This window comes from Sphaerodactylus townsendi, linkage group LG03 (genome assembly GCF_021028975.2).
Source record: "Sphaerodactylus townsendi isolate TG3544 linkage group LG03, MPM_Stown_v2.3, whole genome shotgun sequence".
NCBI lineage: Eukaryota > Metazoa > Chordata > Lepidosauria > Squamata > Sphaerodactylidae > Sphaerodactylus > Sphaerodactylus townsendi.
This window is the reverse complement of record NC_059427.1, coordinates 118,931,781-118,949,071: the sequence shown is the minus strand read 5'-3', so window position 1 is coordinate 118,949,071 and position 17,291 is coordinate 118,931,781. Positions and strand designations below refer to the sequence as shown.

The 17,291-nt window shown below is 40.5% G+C and overlaps 1 protein-coding gene across 2 annotated transcripts in view; it reads right to left on the bottom strand.

Moving 5' to 3' along the window:
* Positions 1–11,093, bottom strand: part of CYGB (cytoglobin) — a 59,644-nt gene extending 48,551 nt beyond the window's left edge. Inside the window, exon 1 of one of the 2 annotated variants that reach the window (XM_048489740.1) lies at positions 10,483–11,093. In XM_048489740.1, coding sequence (XP_048345697.1) covers positions 10,483–10,625 — 143 coding nt within the window. In that variant the 5' untranslated portion in view covers positions 10,626–11,093. The remainder of the gene's footprint in view (positions 1–10,482) is intronic. The other variant, XM_048489738.1, reaches the window with a different exon arrangement.
* Positions 11,094–17,291: the final 6,198 nt, after the last annotated feature.

Sequence of the window (17,291 nt, the reverse complement as noted above, 5' to 3'; positions counted from 1 at the left end):
TGTGTTAGGATAGTGCCAAGGGGAATGAAGGGAAAGAAGTGAGGAGGGAAATATTTCTTACACAGCATTTCCTTGTGCCTGTTCTTTCCCTGTCTCCCCAACCCCCCTTGTTTCCTACAACGTTCCATTAAGAAGAATTTGCTGTCACATTGTACTCTACTCATGGCAACCCCATCTACAGGAAAGAGACAGGCACAGATCACCATCCTCCATAAAGACAGCCACCATCCTCCATATAACAACTCCAGTCTTCCTTGTTGTTCTGCTACCCAAGTACCCTTGTTGATCTGCTCCCCAAGTACCCAAGTGTCTCTGCTTAGCTTCTAAGATCTGTCAAGCTTAAGCTCAGGTAGACTATCCAGGCAGTTCCATTAAGAAGAACCCCTGCTGTATCAGCCCAAAGACCCACGGAATCCTGTTTGCAACAGTGGGTGGTGGTCACAAAGCCTTTAAGCAGGACATGAATACCTCTCTCATGATCATGTTTAAATATTTGAAGGGATGTCATGTCAAAGGGGTAGCAAGCTTGTTTTTTGCTGCCTCAGAGACTAGGACACGGAGTAATGGATTCAAGGTGAAGGAAAAGAGATTCCATCTAAACATTAGGAAGAACTTCCTGACCGTCAGGGCTGTTCAACAGTGGAACTCACTGCCTCGGAGAGTGGTGGAGTTTCCTTCTTTGGAGGTTTTTAAACAAAGGCTGGATCAGTATATGTTAGGAGTGCTTTGATTGTGTATTCCTGCATTGCAGGGGGTTGGACTTGATTAGATACTCACCGTGAAGGGGTCTTCTCCTGGGTGGTTATAGGCCATCTTGGCCCTCCCTGTTCTTGTTCTTCTCCGGTAATGTGTTTCATATATAAAATTGCAATGTTAACATTCCAAGCTAGAGTTTCAGAGCCTGTGAGGATTCCTTTGAGCTTTGGTCCCTTCCAGAGTTGTTAGGTTAGGTTCGTTTTTTCAGCATGTTATTGTGTGTGTTGTTGTGGTTCCATTGTTCTTGTCTCATTGTGGTGAGTCCGATCCTTGGCTAGTCAGATACTGGGGCAAGATGGCTATGACCAGCCTGCAGGAAGTGACCAAAGTATATTTCCTGCCTCCTTGATTGATGGTGGAGAATAACCCACCTGAACAGTATCTTTCCTGAACAGTAGAAACAACCATTAACAGATCTATTCTGTAGATATCTGTGATTAACCTTTTAAAAAGCAGCCTGAGACATGAGATCCAAGCTAGACATTGCTTTTTTCATGAGTGCCACAGGGACTTTCAGACATACTGTAGCTGCAAGTGCTGTAACAACTTGTGTGTAAAAACGGTAGGTGAGTTCTATTCCGATCAGGACAGTAATGCAAGGAGAGTTGGAGTTCCTAACTCACCCCCATGCCAACTTTGGACCCTTCAGGGGTAGAGCGGTTTATCAAATCGAATAAATAATAACTATAATAATAACTTCAGCTCCCAAAATTACCTGGCCGCTAGGAGAACAAGCATTATTCAACAGGGCAAATAAAATCTAAAACAGTACCACGATATAAATTAAGAATGACCAGTTTAGAACCTCCTATTTAGTTAATATAACATATTATAATCTCAGAGTGACCCTTACATCATTATGTTGTCAAACCATGACAACAGCAATATTGCCTGGGTATATTCTCAAATGCTGAGGGACCAATGAGAATATATTTGTGGCTCCCCAATTTTGAAGGACTAACCACACTACATTCTATTTTGTCTGCTGTATACTGATCCTAGGGCCAAGTCATTGGTGGTTAGTTATCTAGTATAAATTTATCTAGTTATCTAGTATAAATTTATACTTGGATGTTGAGAGAATCAAATTTTTGCTGTCTGATTCTGATGTATATATCTTACATAGAGTTTCTTTGTTTGCTCTTGAATAAAGAAAATAAGGTGCAAGGTGGTATTTAGTTTTCTGGACTGAACTGTTTTAACACACTTTATTAAATTTTAATATCTCAGTTGTCAATGTACAGTATCTGTATTAGTTTAATATATGTATTTGTATGACTACCTGTTTGTTTTACCTAATTTGTGATGGCCAATTGCTATATTTTACTTGGCTTGACTTAATAGGGCAAATAACACCTGCCCCAACATGAACTTATGGTGATTTGATGGCACATGCACAAACAAATCCTTCTCCTGTAGACTGCTACCACTTGAGGTATAACAAGCTTGCACTTTTTAACCCATTAGCCCAGGCTGAACAGATCCCCCCAGAACTCTTGCAGTTGGCTTTGAATTAAGTATTCTGAATAATGTGTTGTCGTGGTTATCAACATTCTTAACTCCAGATAATTAATTTACGAAAATTGCTGGCACTATCTTAATATTTATGTTTAGATCACACCTATTGCTTCCCTCCATCATACAGCCAATGTGGTGCAGTGGTTAGCATGTCGGACTAGGATCCTAGAGACTCAGGTTAATACCCCCACTTGCTATGTTCTTAGAGTCTAAGATCTAGACTTAGACCAATCACACTCTCAGCCTAACCTACCCCACAGGATTCTGATGGGGTTAAAGTGGAGGTAAGCAGAGCAACATCTGTTTCCTTGTGGGATGAAGGCTGGGATAAAAAAAGAGTACTGAACAAACAAAGGAAAATTTCCCTCTTGATTCAGAAGTACTTGGAACTGTATGGTTTCACATAGCTGGGAAAGGGGGAGGGCGGCAGAGAGCAATCCCTCATGTTAGACCATGTGTGATTATGCCACACGACCAACTACATGAAATGCAAAAAAAATAACTACACAAATGTTCTTAGAATCCACTAAATTGTCCTTTTGCATTTCAGTCTTAAACTAGGTCTTTGAATTTTGCAATAGTTGCCATCCCAACACACACACACCCCTACCCATGAAAAACTGAAACATATCTCTAGTAATAAGCATTAGGCATATTAATTACTGTTCCAGATTGGTAAAAACCAGTTTCTTACCCATGGTACTGTTTTCAGCTCTGCAGTAAAAAATGAGTATATCATGTTGTATCCACTGTGACAGTGCCACAAACAAAAATACATCTTACCATGACATGGCTCTGAAGATGCCAGCCACAGATGTGAGTTTTAGGAGCTAAAGATGCCAGACCATGACCACACAGCACGGAAAACACACAACAGCCATTTGAGTGTTTTGCTTGCAGTCTGTGAACAAATTGCATTCCAAACAGAGTGGTAATTGTGGCTATAGAGAGCACTGGAAAAATACATAACTATTTGGGTTTTTTTACTGCACTTATACCCCAATGCATGCAATCATGGTTGGGTTTTGCACAGCACATAATGTACGTAACATGTTATTAATAACTCCAGTTTCCCCTGTTTGCCTCCACACTGGAGATTTCACTCCTCCAAGAAGCAATTGCAAGCAGTCTGGGGTCCCTTTGGTTTCTCCAAAAAGATTGCCAGTGTAGCCATTTTTGAAAAATCCCAGTTGAGGGAAATATAACGGGCTGAGCCTGTTTTGGACAACAGCCCAAATAGCTTCCTCAGCCCATTATATTTGGGCTGTGCGGAAACCACCATAGACAAGTTTATAATCAGTTCAAATGTACCACAGTTGCTACTCTACCTTACATATTACACAGTCGCTATTCAACCTTACATATTATAGAGCACAAATGGGGACCCATAAGAAACTTGCAGGAGTGGTCATATCATCCCTCTTTTGCTACCTCCTCTCTTCCCCCACTTCTCTCAATCTATCTCCCCCCCTTTCCACCACTTTCCATTTGGCTACTTCTGCACCCCTCCCTGTCCGGTCTCCCTTTGTAGTTAGTAATGTCACCCTTTCACTTCTTTTTTCTGCCCCTCCACCTCAATTCATGCTTCCTTTCTCTAGCCCTTCCAAAGCTGGTGGCACCCATGGAGTATCCCAGCTGCCTGCCAAGCAGCTTCAACCCCCCACACCCCATGCACAAATGGCAGCAGCAACTCTCCTAGCCACCCACCTGCCTTGCAGCTTCCTACACATACACACATCAACAGCAGCAGTGACTCTTCCAGCTGCTTGCCTGCCACCGCCAGTAGGTGCAGACAGACAGAGTGATTTGAACAGGATTTATACCCCTCAATGTACTGTTTTAATGTTTTCAGATTTTAGTGAATACCTGGAGGATCCCCCATGTTTCCAAAACTGCCTGTTTTCTGATCCACAAGCATCTGCAGATTGGGCTACACTTGACGATATAAGATTCTTTGCTTGACTACTTCTTAAATGGGCAAAGTTTGAATGTTTGTCTCCAGTTAGTGAGCATGAGGATTGAATTACATAACATAATTTTCTTAAATGTTAGGTCTGTGTTCCCCTGACCTGACCCATACCGTGTCGTGTTGCTGGTAATTCAATTTCATAGTGTAGGTTCTTGATTGGGATTGGGACTATGGTGCAACATGAGAAGGTGCTATGATTGGCTTACAAGCTACATGATACAACTGACATAAAAGTGGTCCCTGACACAACTCTCAGTCACATGGGTGGAATTCACTTTTCAAACATTTCTGCTGCCCAATGAGCTCTGGAAGGGTAGAGAAAAGGCTCCAGTTCTCCTTCCCACGTCGTTTTAAGCTGTAGAAACAGCTGCAAGAGGATTCTGTTTGCCCAGTCCTCAGACTCCATACAGTCTTGACCACATGATCCCCCAAGCATGTGTGTCCACAACCATGTCAGAGGGACCCACAACATGACTTCTGTCAGTTGCATTGCTTAGATAAGCCCTGGATTTAGGAGCTATACAAGCTCTTCAGTTCAATCTTTTAAAATGATTTTCTGATGGAATCTTATAGTACATTGAAAGCAGAGGGCTAAGGAGGGGGTAACCATGCACTGTTAGTGTTCACCCTGGATGTACATAATTCACAGTTCAATCCTGTGCAACATTACTCCAGTTCAAGTTCGTTCATTTCAGAGAGTTTAGATTGACGAAACTCTGCACAGGATGGAACTGTCAATCTATGTTTACACTGACCCAAAGAGATTGCAAATAATCATAATGTTAAAATGCTTTAAAATGTTGTAGCTGAATGAGGATGCCATTATGATAGCAAGTCTTTTATTGTGGATTTAAAGAAAATCAAATATCTATATTTGTAAAGAGGATTAACAGGCAAGCTCTTGGTATGAAAATTGTTCCCAAGTATTTAAGTTGCTGAGGAAGGCTAAGAGCTGGAACATATTCAGTGACCACAGTAATTTTACATTTTAAAAAAGCAGTTGTAGGCTGTTGTGGTTGTGAAGCAGCTTGCTCTGAGGTAATCCTTTTCTACATGTTTCTCCAAGCATTTATTTATCAAAATCACTAAGATTGGTACATAAGCCATTTATTCCCCAGGAACGGGAATGTTACAAGTATAAATAGCTTTTGGTGAGGTTGTTTGTGCCTAAAGATGTTTTTGATTGATTGTGAGATTTCAGGCACTATGTTTGGAATCCCTGACTCTTCCAATGGTTAACCACCTTGTTTTGGTTAAATATCTCTGACTTCTTTACATCTATTGTCTATCTGGCACCTATCACTGGTCCTATTTTGTATTCTTGGCTAGGTAAAAACTGTTCAGCACCTATCTGCTGTCGTGAATAAACTGAGGATCTGTTTTTCAGCCGCAAGATATACACTTGCCCACAATTAATTAAGGATTGGGGATCATTCAGTGTTTGATGGTTTTGAACAGTAAATACATCTAAATCGTTCCTGGTCTGTGATCTATTCTGGAACTATATTAAACCAATTTACATGATCTAGTTCTAGATGTGCACAGAATCAGTGCCGAGTCCTTTGTTTAATAAGATGGTTGGATTTATTTGTAAGACATATACCTTCATTTTCCTTGGAACGTAAATGGAATTAGAGTGAAGCATCATATCAATGCCCAAGAGAAGATTCAGCTGTAACTACAATTTGTTATTTATCAAACCATTAAAAAAATTCAGTATCAAAAGTACATTACGCATTTTAAAGCAATCCCGTGGAGTAGATTTGGCCAGGGTGGAAAGTACTCGTTTAAAGTCAGGTTTTTGTGACTGTACGGGAATGAGAACTGCAAGTTTTCCTTGGCTAAACCAAACACCCTCTATTGTCACATTATTCAGGAAGCGGACTGTTGTAGCCAGTGTGATTTAATGGTCCGAATGGTGGACTAGACTGGGGGAGATAGCATTCACTGGGTGATCTTGGTCCATTCATTCTCTTCCCACCTCACTTATCCATACAGGGTTCTTGTGTGACTGTAATGGGAAGAGAAGAATCGTGTAACTGTCTTGGAGAAAGTGTAGGAGAAATATAATAGTTCTTGAATTGTTTACTTTCTTCAGTTTGTGATATAAACTGCTATCTGTTGGTATCATGGCACAGGAAAATATCCTGCCCTTGGGAATAATTCTTGTAGAACAATTTGAGGAATGAATAGAAACGGTGTCTGGAAAAATACACAAGCAGTTATATCCTGACGCAAATTCTTCTTCTTTCTCCTTTCCCTGCTAAATATTTAGATCTTCTGTGCAATGTCGCAAACAGATTTTGATGATCACTTCATCACTCTTACCCTGCTTGGAGAGCAATTTCAGCATGGCCTGTGTAATTCAAGAGATAGGGTGGGCTGCAGCGCCTTCTGTCTACCACTTCAATCACTCATTGGCTTTCTTTTACTTCAGTTGAGTGGGGGGGACACTGCAGTCATTTTGGATATTTCTTGAATGAATCCAGTATCAGTTTCTATAAATTTTATCTGAAGTGACATGATAGATCTCTAGTGATTATTTCCAGGCAAATTCAATCAAGTACAAATTGCACAGTATTCTGCCAGGTTTAATTTCTGATATATTATAGATCTGCCAGGTTTAATTTCTGATACATTATAGATCTCTGGTGATTATTTCCAGGCAAACTCAATGAAGTACAAATTGCACAGAAGTCTGCCAGGTTTAATTTCTGATACAAATATTGTTCCACTAGTGTGGACAATTGTCATTATCTTCCTTATGTCCATTTCTGTCCAATTTATTATTTTTTTCAAGAGAGAAAAAAATAAGCTAGGTTAATTGGGGAGATTAATAGGTATTAAAATGTTAATTGAATATGTACTCAGGTGCAGATGTTGATCTCTATAGAACTCTCAGTGTTATGTGCATTCCTCTGCTCATTCAAATGCAGAACTGCTTATGCACAACTGGATCTAGACCAGGGGGCTGCAACCTGCGGCTCTCCAGATGTTCATGGACTACAGTTCTGGCTAGTACAATACAGTTTCGTAGTCCATGAACATCTGGAGAGCTACAGGTTGCAGACCCCTGATCTAGACTAAGCAAATATGAAAAAATAAGTGAAATCATAACTTTTTGAGCCTGAAACTGGTACTGTCCAGTCCGCGCTATGTAGAAGTGCTTGCAAATATAAGTTTGTTCTTTTTCCCTTCTCAAATTGCTCTTGCCGTTGTTCGTCAAGGCGAGATAGCAACATAAAACTGAAATCATGGCACATCTAGCAATACTTAATGCCAGTGGTGGGATTCAGCAGGTTCGCACCACTTCGGCAGAACCGGTTGTTAAAATTGTGCTTGCAAACAACCAGTTGTTAAATTATTTGAATCCCACCACTGCTTAATGCGTATCTGTGCATATAAAATGTCAGTATGCATATGTCAGCATTCTGCCAGAGTCCTTGCACAACTGCTGGGTGAGAGAGAGCCTTCCCTGTAGCTTTGGAGCTGAGGGATACAGGTGCCCTGCACAGGGGAACCGCTCTTCTCACTACACACAACAAATAAGTAATCTAACTTCTTTACTAAGTGAAGATATGATTATGCACCACCAAAGGACACCATTTCTTTTTCTTGCCTTCGTTTATCATGTATGGAGCTGTGTTTGTGTGTGTGTAAAGTGCTGTCAAGTCACAGCCAATTTACAGTGGTTTACCATTGCCTTCCATCTAAGTACTAGCCAGAACTGACCCTACTTAGCCTCTGAGATCTGACAAGATCAGGCTAGCCTGGGCCATCCAGCACTGGGCAGATCCATGTTTAGTATCATCTTATTATGAAATAAACCTGTTGCTGACATGATTTTAATCGGAGATAATTTGCAACTGATTGCAAGTCAGTCAGTGAACTCTAGCTTTCCAGAATCTAGGGATTTGGAGGTGGAGCCACTGGATCTGTACAACTTTTGCAAAGTTGCCCAAGTTATGACTTATAGACCAAAAGACAGCTGTTGTACATTTGATGACCTGTAACTCAATTGGCTGTATAATTTGAAAATCTGACCTATGTGATTCTGGAATATCACGGCATATATGTTCTCCAAGAAAGAACCATTTTTTAAAATGTACCTACTTGTTACCTGGAAGTGTTTGCTGTTCCATAAGGAAGGAGACCTCTGTTGAAGGTTATTAGCACAGGACCTTAGACCATAAGAAAACATATATTTTCAGCATAGTTCAACAGTGTATAATCACTACAGGACGCTTTTGCACAGCAGTAGTAGCCAATTTTTGGTGTATTTGGCCCAGTGGCACAATGTAGAGTGCTACTTTGTTTAGGAATGACTATGCAAATCTACCTGGGAACATGACTACCATCTTGTTGCATGTTTGCCAGATGGCTACTGAACACACCTAAATTACCATTATTTATCACAGCTAACTGAAAATTACCCAATACACTGATGTAAACTGCTTGGGGGCGTGGAGAGGAATCAAAGATTATTGATCATTATAGACAACCCCATACTGTTTAGCCAATTTTATTTCTTCTGAGAGCTGGGTGTGCCCAGGTGTGTGTGTCTGGTTTATGTCATAGAAAAGGTAAATGTCATAGAAAAGGTAGATGTTGAAACTTGACTTAGTAGGTCAGTATTCCAAAAACTAGCAACACCATTGAGGGTCTGAAAATAAAGGAGGTTCATTATGCTCTGTAGTACTGTCAAGTTCTGAGGCAACTTTTTAAAATGCAGGATTGCCTCAAAATGAGAGCCGCTGAACTCTATTCTATTGCACTACTCTTATACCCCATTGCAATCCATTGGATTCAAACATCTCAGTTCTCTGTAGGATTGCAGCTTTGTAGTTCTGCACAGAAGCATTTTTCTAATAAAATCTAATCCAGTTTCATACCCCCGTCCCCCCTCCTTGTTGGGAAACTTTACCAAGATGGGGGGGGGGGAGGATTTTATATATCTTTGTCTCTTGCTATTGCTACACAACCCTGAATTTTGTCTCACTGTTCTTTGAGCTAAAGGCAACTCTGAATGTGTTCCTGGACTATAACAATTTTTATTATTAAAATTCTGAAGAGTCTTTAGGCTCCTTCCTTTCTCCTAGTGAAAGAATTTCAGACAAGCATAGCCTTTCCAGCGGCATGGAAGAAAGGTAGGAGGGGAAAGTTTCAGTTGATAAACGGGTAAGGAGTCCTGGATGTGGATTCACATAGCTATGTTTGGAACAGGAGTTCTAAATACACATCGAGTGAGTTTTCCTGAAACCCATTGCTTGTTGCTCCCGCTTCCCATCTCTTACTAGCTTTGGCCTATTCTTCCTGTCATCTGCAGTGGTCTTCCATCTCAACAGCCTGTGTCCAAGAGAGTCTGCAGGAGTTTCAGCAATGCAAAACCAGGTCAGATATTGAAACAGCCTCCTGAAATTCTAGCAGAGAGAATGGCCACAAACCATTAGACGCTTGCGACAATACATTTACACTTAGGGGATCCCACTGAAGCAAACAGAACCAAGGCGAGTGAAGTGTTTGGCTCTACTGGTCTGTGGAACACACTGGTGTGAACCCGCATCAATTTTAAACAGAGTGTCCTGTCTGCCTTCCTCTTTGTTCCACCTAGATAGCCACATATAAACACACCAATAGATTTCTGTGATGCAAACCATCCATTGCCATGCAGCACATTCACATGCAGCCAGTTCCAGTACAGTAATGTCACCATGAACCCAGTGTTCATTTACCTGTCAGAATTTTCCTCACTCCATCTTTCCAGCTGGCAACCTTTATGCCAGACCCAGGAGACAACTTCAGCATTATATTTCATACTGACACTGCAACCCGGCTGACAAGCAGATGGCACCGACAAGCTTCAGCAGCCCTGTTTGGGATTTATCTTGGCTCACAAGTTGCATTATTTCACCCAGGAATCTGGTGTATATATAATTCCGTTAGCAAAAAAGCTAAATTGGAATCGCTGAGCAGAATGCCGTACAATGATCCCTTCCTCTGAACCCACCCCCCCCCCTTCATGTACACAGAATACGGTGACCTTTCTGACAGAAATATTGATTTCCACTAGCTACAACAGCAGAGGTATTTTTCCCCCTTGGTTGTCTTCTCTAACATTTTGAAATCAAAATACAGTGAAATCTTCCCTGAAGAGCCACTAAATTGGGAGAAACAGTTGCTGCCACCCCCAAACCCAATTTTACTTCAATTTTTGGCTTCTTATAAACCATTTTAAATACCTGATCAGTATGGAGACCCCAACGTCCTCGCAGTTCGCATACACTCTGCTCCATGTCTCCTGAATCACCTTTTTCTCTGCATCTGATATCTCTTCGCTTCTTTCCCATCTCTCAATCTCCATTTCTCCTTGGACTTTCTCCATGAAAAACAGCCAGCAGAATCTTCCAGGGAAGCCAGGAGGAGAGGAAGAGATGTGTGTGAGTCTGTCTCTCTGTATGTGTGCGTGTGTGTGTGTATGTGTGTGTGTGTATGTGTGTGTACCAGCAAGAAGAGATAAGGTGTTCTGTTTGGTGGTGATGGTATGGCTGATACTGTTCCTCTTTCCCTCTCTGCCTGCCTATATAGATAGGCAGAGGTATGTAACAGAGATAACCAGGGAGAGAGATTGTGTCTGATCAGATTTCAGATTTGCCAGTGCAGCCCATCACTGTGGTTCACTTCAGCATGTGTCTGTGTGTCTGTGTGTATGACTAGGAAAGGAAACTGACTAAAAGTAAAATATTCAAAGGATCGCAAGACCAGCCTCTTCACCAATCTGTGAATGTGAGCTCACTTTTCTCTCTTCTTCTCCTCCTCACTCTCCTCCCCCTCCTCCTCCTCCTCGTCCTTAGTCTGTGCGAAAGCGAGGGAAAAAAAAGGGAGAAATTAAATAGAGGTGCTCTTGAGTGTCGAAAGCTCCTGCTTTGAGTATGGTCTGACTTGTGATTTCTTCTTTTTTCTCACCATTTGTAAACAGCCTCTGAGAAAATGCAGCATTTGAGTTGAACAGTTAAACTTATCCCAACAGCTGGCTTAGCTGAGATGAAGCTTTTTGATTTCCCTCCCCCCTCATCGCTTAGGAGATTGTTTTTATCAACAGCAGCAAAAATCCTTGCCACGCTGTCTTTTTTTTTTTAAAAAAAAGGAGGGTGGAAAGAACAGAAAAAGACGGATTCAATAAATGTTTGCCTGTGACACAATATTTATTATATCCTACTCTAGGGGAATGTTTTAATCATAAAATATCCCCCACACACTATTCATTTTATACGTGAACCAGTTATCAGAGGAATATTCTGATATAAAACACTTGTGAAGGAAACATTTTGGCATATGAACTCATTGGTTTTTTTTTTTTAAGTTTGGAGTTTAGATAGCACACTTTCCCTATGCTTTGGGAAATGTTATGTAGGGGTTGGGGGTTTTTTTGGTGGCAGGTTCTTTTTATTCATATGGCAATTATTCAGCCATTTAGATTAGAAATAGAGTTTCTTGAATTCAGACTGTAGATTGAAAGTTGTGTGTGTGTGTGTGTGTGTGTGTGTGTGTGTGTGTGTGTTTGTTTGTGTGTGTGTGTGTGTGTGTGTGTGAACAGACAATATACTGGATGAGGATTAGCCCTGTTGATTGTAACCATCAGCCCAGATTGTCAGCCCTGTTGATTGTAACCATCAAATAAGTTCGGCTCCAGCCACTGTGTGCGCTTGCATCAGCACCATTTAGTAAGGTCAAAGGAGAGGAACACCATCCCTACACCCAGGCTTCACATCAATATAATTGAAATCGCTTTTAAGTTTTAAAGTTTTACGTTTTAATGAATTAAGCTGCACTCTTGTACTTGATAGGTTTTATTGATTGTTATTGAATGTGCAGCCATTCTGTGAGCCGCCTCGAGCCCTTCGGGGGTGAGGCGGCTTATAAATCTCATTATAAATAAATAAATAAATAAATATTAATTCAAAGTAGCACCTGTGTTTCTGGACCATTGTTATACAGAGTTAAAAAGGCATATGAAGTGTACATGCCTAAGGCACAGATACCTTTTCATAAAAAGACGGTGTGCCGAGAAAAATGGTATTTTTTAAATCTGAAAATTAGATTATTTTGTTTTATTGTATTCCCCCCCCCCTTTTTTTTTCTTTCTCCAAGGGACAATATTTCTCTAAGAAAGAATATTTATAATCTAAACTGATCTCCTTTCATCCATTTTGACTTCACACCAACCTTGAAAGTTCAGAGTGACTGACTGGCTCAGTGTCTCCCAGTGAACTTCATAATCAAGTAGTAATTTAGATGAAGTTTCCATGTTCTTAGTTCAGTATTTTAGCTACTTATATTAGAAGCCATTCCTTGAAAACAATTTAAAATCACAGTAAATCTAAGCTCTGTGACCAGTAAAACCTCTTGTGAGATGGTGAGGCTGTTTCTTCCCCACTCCTCTGTACGTGATTGACTTTTAAAACATGGCTAGCTGGATAGCTTTAAAAAGGGCTTGGACAGATTTATGGAGGAGAAGTCGATCTATGGCTGCCAATCTTGATCCTCCTTGATCTCAGATTGCAAATGCCTTAGCAGACCAGGTGCTCAGGAGCAGCGGCAGCAGAAGACCATTGCTTTCACATCCCGCATGTGAGCTCCCCAAGGCACCTGGTGGATCACTGTGAGTAGCAGAGTACTGGACTAGATGGACTCTGGTCTGATCCAGCAGACTAGTTCTTATGTTCTTTTGTTCTTAAATGCTATAAAATACTCCCGTTCTTTGCAAGTCAAAAGCACTAAAAGTGAAAGTCCTGCAAGTGACTTTTCATTGCAAAAGAATATCCCGGTTAGGTGTCATAGACTGCCTTGAGACAGTACAGTAAGAATAACCTTGTGACATTAAATAGCCATGTAGCTATTTCCTTCTCTCACCCCTTTCTTTTAAAAATCTGGTTACATTTGTTCTTTTATGAACAGCAGGGCAGTACATCATAGCTATCTTCCCCCCCCCCCCAACAAACGAAGGAGGGGCCCTAAGCTAAAACTAAACTTTGTTGTGAAAAAAATATCATTAGGATTGAACATTTCCAACCTGGGGTTAAAATGTTGGAACAAAATTAGAAGGAAAATGGGTTTTCTTTTCATTTTTTCCAATTAAATGCATCGGTGAAGATTATAAGTTTAGATTAGCAGTTGTGGGTCAACCCAAAGTGGGTTGCAAATGCCAAGAAGTAAGAGGAACAGGATGAACTGGGAGTGACGCTCTAGGAGGATGACAAATTTGGGTTTGTCTCTGCATAACATGCCCAAAGGCCTATTAATCATAATGGTTTTACATTCCCAATCTCTCTAGAAACAATTTGATTAGAGGATCTAAGTAGTGGATTCTGCACGGTAAAAAAAAAATAACAGGATGAAGAAGGAAAATATCCTGTTTTGGGAAAGTACTTTACACAGGTTCCCTCCCCCAAAATGGGATTGGCCTATTATATTTCCCTCAACCCTGGTTGTTCAAAAATTGCTAAACTAGCAATCTTTTTATCCAAAATCAGGTTGAACCTGCTCCCAAGCTAACACCATGGGCACCAAACACTTTATTTTTCCCATTTGCCACCCGTTTTTCCACCTTTCTTATGTTATTTCAGTTTTGTTTTTGCTGAACTGCTGGCTGCCATTTGGTGTGACTCTAGCCGGCCGTCATTTTGTGAACATCACTGGTCGATTCTCTCACAGCCTGACATTTCCCAATCATGTTTTCTCCCCATGGCAGCAATTGTGAGCACCATTTCACCCATATTTGTACAGAAACGCATTCACAACTATTGGGCCATTGCAAGCATTGGCCCCATTTCCTTTCGTGTGTGTGTGTTCAAAATACATAGCTACACAGATGCGTACCTGTGAATGGACATTTCTTGTGGCTGGAACATATTGCTTTTCTCCCTTTTTGGACAAATTTTATTATTTTGTATATCACAACATTAAGGGGGGAGTTGCATGCTTCATGTTTCCTTGTGTTGTAGTTTAAATGCCCTAAACTTTTTTTCCACCCTGGAGAAATGGAAGGGGGAGGTCCTGCTTGGGTTCATGTAAATTCTCCACCAATCAGCAGAGGACAGAAGTCATGGGGAATGGGCCAGGACACTGCCAACCAATCAAAACACAGGAGGCACAGGCAGCCAGAAACAGTTGACCAAGCTGCAGCCAAAAAGGAATAGCCAATCAGAAGGTAGGAAAAATGGGATGGCTTCATGGACTCAAATGTTTGCATGGGTTCCAGCGGGTTCATGCAAAATAAAACGGATTATTTCCCCCAGCCTCATCTTGATTCCTTCACAGAAAATGGGCACCCATGTGAAGGAAAAAAATGAACCCAGGTTCAAAAATAATGGCTGCAACCTATTATTATTATGCTGGGCAGAATAAACCAGTGAATGGTAATTCCGGATTATCAGTTTGCAGTGCAGTAAGTAATTTTAGACTTGCATTTTGACACATTAAATTGTTAGACTTTCTTTTATAAATGTTTGATTTAGACATGGTATCCACAAAAATGACCCATGTCTCAGTTATAAACATGAAAGATGAAAAAATAAAATATAAGCTTGTTCAATACTCACTCATATGAGATTCCTGCATTTTATGTTAGGTAGGGAGAAAGTAGCATGGAATTACTTTGCAGGTCTGAAAAAGTACAGTCTTGTTAAATAATGACTTAATGTTCATGGGTGTAATGGAAGACAGAAGGGTGGATAAACAATATAGTCATATGTATAAAATAATGATTAAAGCAGCCCATGCAACAATAGCCTTGGGCTGGAAAGAAAAGAAAAAATGGACACTTCAGAAATGGTTAGAATATATCTGGGAAGAAGTGACACTTGATATTTTCGATATATTAACCAAAAATAAGATGTGGCAAGATAAACTGAATGAAATTTTGAAGATATGGATAATATACGTGGACTGGATGAAAGAAGCTCGAGTCAATGAAGAAATCTGGGAGAAGAGGCTACAGAGAATGAACTTACTGCTGTTTGTGAGACAAAACTATGAGGAAGAAGTAATGGGGGAGGGAGAAAAGGGGGGGAAAGTATTGTTTGAAAATGTATGAAGAAGGAAATGACTATAAACTGTAAATTTCAAATGATACAATAATTTTTTTAAAAAATGAAAAAGGACAGTCTTGAAAAAATAAAGCAGTTTAAACAAGGGTGCCAAAAAGTGCAGTAAGTTTACAAGTGGGTCAAAAAGTTTGAAAAGTTTTGCTTTAGACTGTTTTCCCATTGGATTTCTGGTAGTGTTGTGTTTGAGAATTTTAAACACAGCACGAGCTGAGGAGAAACTGTTTTAAAATAGGCTCATGAAGAAATGTCTACCAGCTCAGAATTCACCTCAATATTTCAATCAATTATGAGTATACTCTGTTTATGAGTAGGAACCCAGCAGCAAACTCAGGGCTGTCAGGAAAGAGTGGATTGGAAAAACAGTCACCAAGTCCCAAGCAGTGTACAGTACTTCAGGGCTTATGTATGCTAATGGAATTGGCTGAAGTAGAAGAATTATTACCATTTCCTACCTTGCTGGAATGTCACACCCTCAAGAAATAAAGACGTGGACAGTCCAATGGCTAGAAAGTGTATGAGTAGAGATCATAATGGGGGGGAGGGTGACTTTCCAAAAGATTTAAAATTCCCAGAACACAGGAAGGAAGCTGTCTTCCATCTTGAGCAGCTCTGTAGATGGACACACATCATAGTAGACCAAACCTCTACCCACAGACATCATCTTGTCCACTTGATGAAGGACAAATGGGTAGAAGTCCTAGCTCTTAAAAGTAAGGCAATGAAGAACTTTCAAATGCTGCAACTTTTAGAAATACTAGCCTCTCCGAATTAAACATAGTTTCCTGACAGGATTACATGTTCTGACCTTTTATATATATATATCTTTGCTCAGACCACGTGTATCCTTTTTATTTGTTAACCTTTCTTAGATTGTGAATGCTCCAAGTCTGATCTCTGTAAACACATCACACCTATTCAATCTTGCTATCTGAAGTTTACTAACAAGGAAGGGCAGTAAGTAAACTTCCCATCCCTAGAATGTAATAGCTCAAAGCCTCAAAACCACTATCAATTGTCCCTACTAACCTGTAGCATTGAAGAGGGAGACAAAGAAATTAGGTGGAGTCTCCAAACCACAATGTAGCTATAGTGTACTGGTTGTGCAAATTTGTACAACATAAGATACTCTTTGATTACTTGTAGCAAATTCAGTTTCCTAAAATAGTCCCTTGGAGTCAGTGAAAGAAGCCGTGCCATTAAATGGAGACTTAGGATGGTCACAGGGGTTTCTGGGGACTGAAGGAATTCACACTTGTGGGTCTAGTATCCTCTGAAGATGCCAGCCACAGATGCAGGTGAAACGTCAGGAGAGAATGCTGCTAGAACACGGTCATACAGCCTGGAAACCACACAGCACTCCACTTCTGAAAGCTTATATGGCCAGAGATGGAAACCTCTGATTGCCAGTCATTTTAAGAAGTATGGTTGAATGAGTGGCACAAACTAATGTTTTCCTTTTAGAAGCAATAGATATGGATAACTGTGTGAGTTTGTTTTTTAAAAAAAACAAAATAGGTGAAGTTATACTGAACCCAGCATTGCTGTTGGGAAAACCAGTTAATGCAGCACAACCCTGCCCCAGTCTTTCATCTCAGTCTAATCCAGAAAAGTGTCCCCTACCACGACTCAGCTGATCTGGCTACCTGGATTCATGCTACAGTAACATCAAGACTAGACTACTGTAATGCACTCTACACAGATCTCCCCTTGAAGTCAGCTCAGAGACTCTAGTTGATTCCGAATGCCACAGTTCAGCTTTTATCAGGAGCTAGGTGGAGCATGCATTTTACTCCCATTCTGCAATTCCCCCATTGGCAGCCCATCAGTTACCACACTCAATTGTACTGCCTTGGTTCCTCATATCTATGATACTGCTTCTTCCCCTATTCTCTGTCATGACAACTGACTATATGCCTACATTCTCTGTTGTAGCTCATACCTTA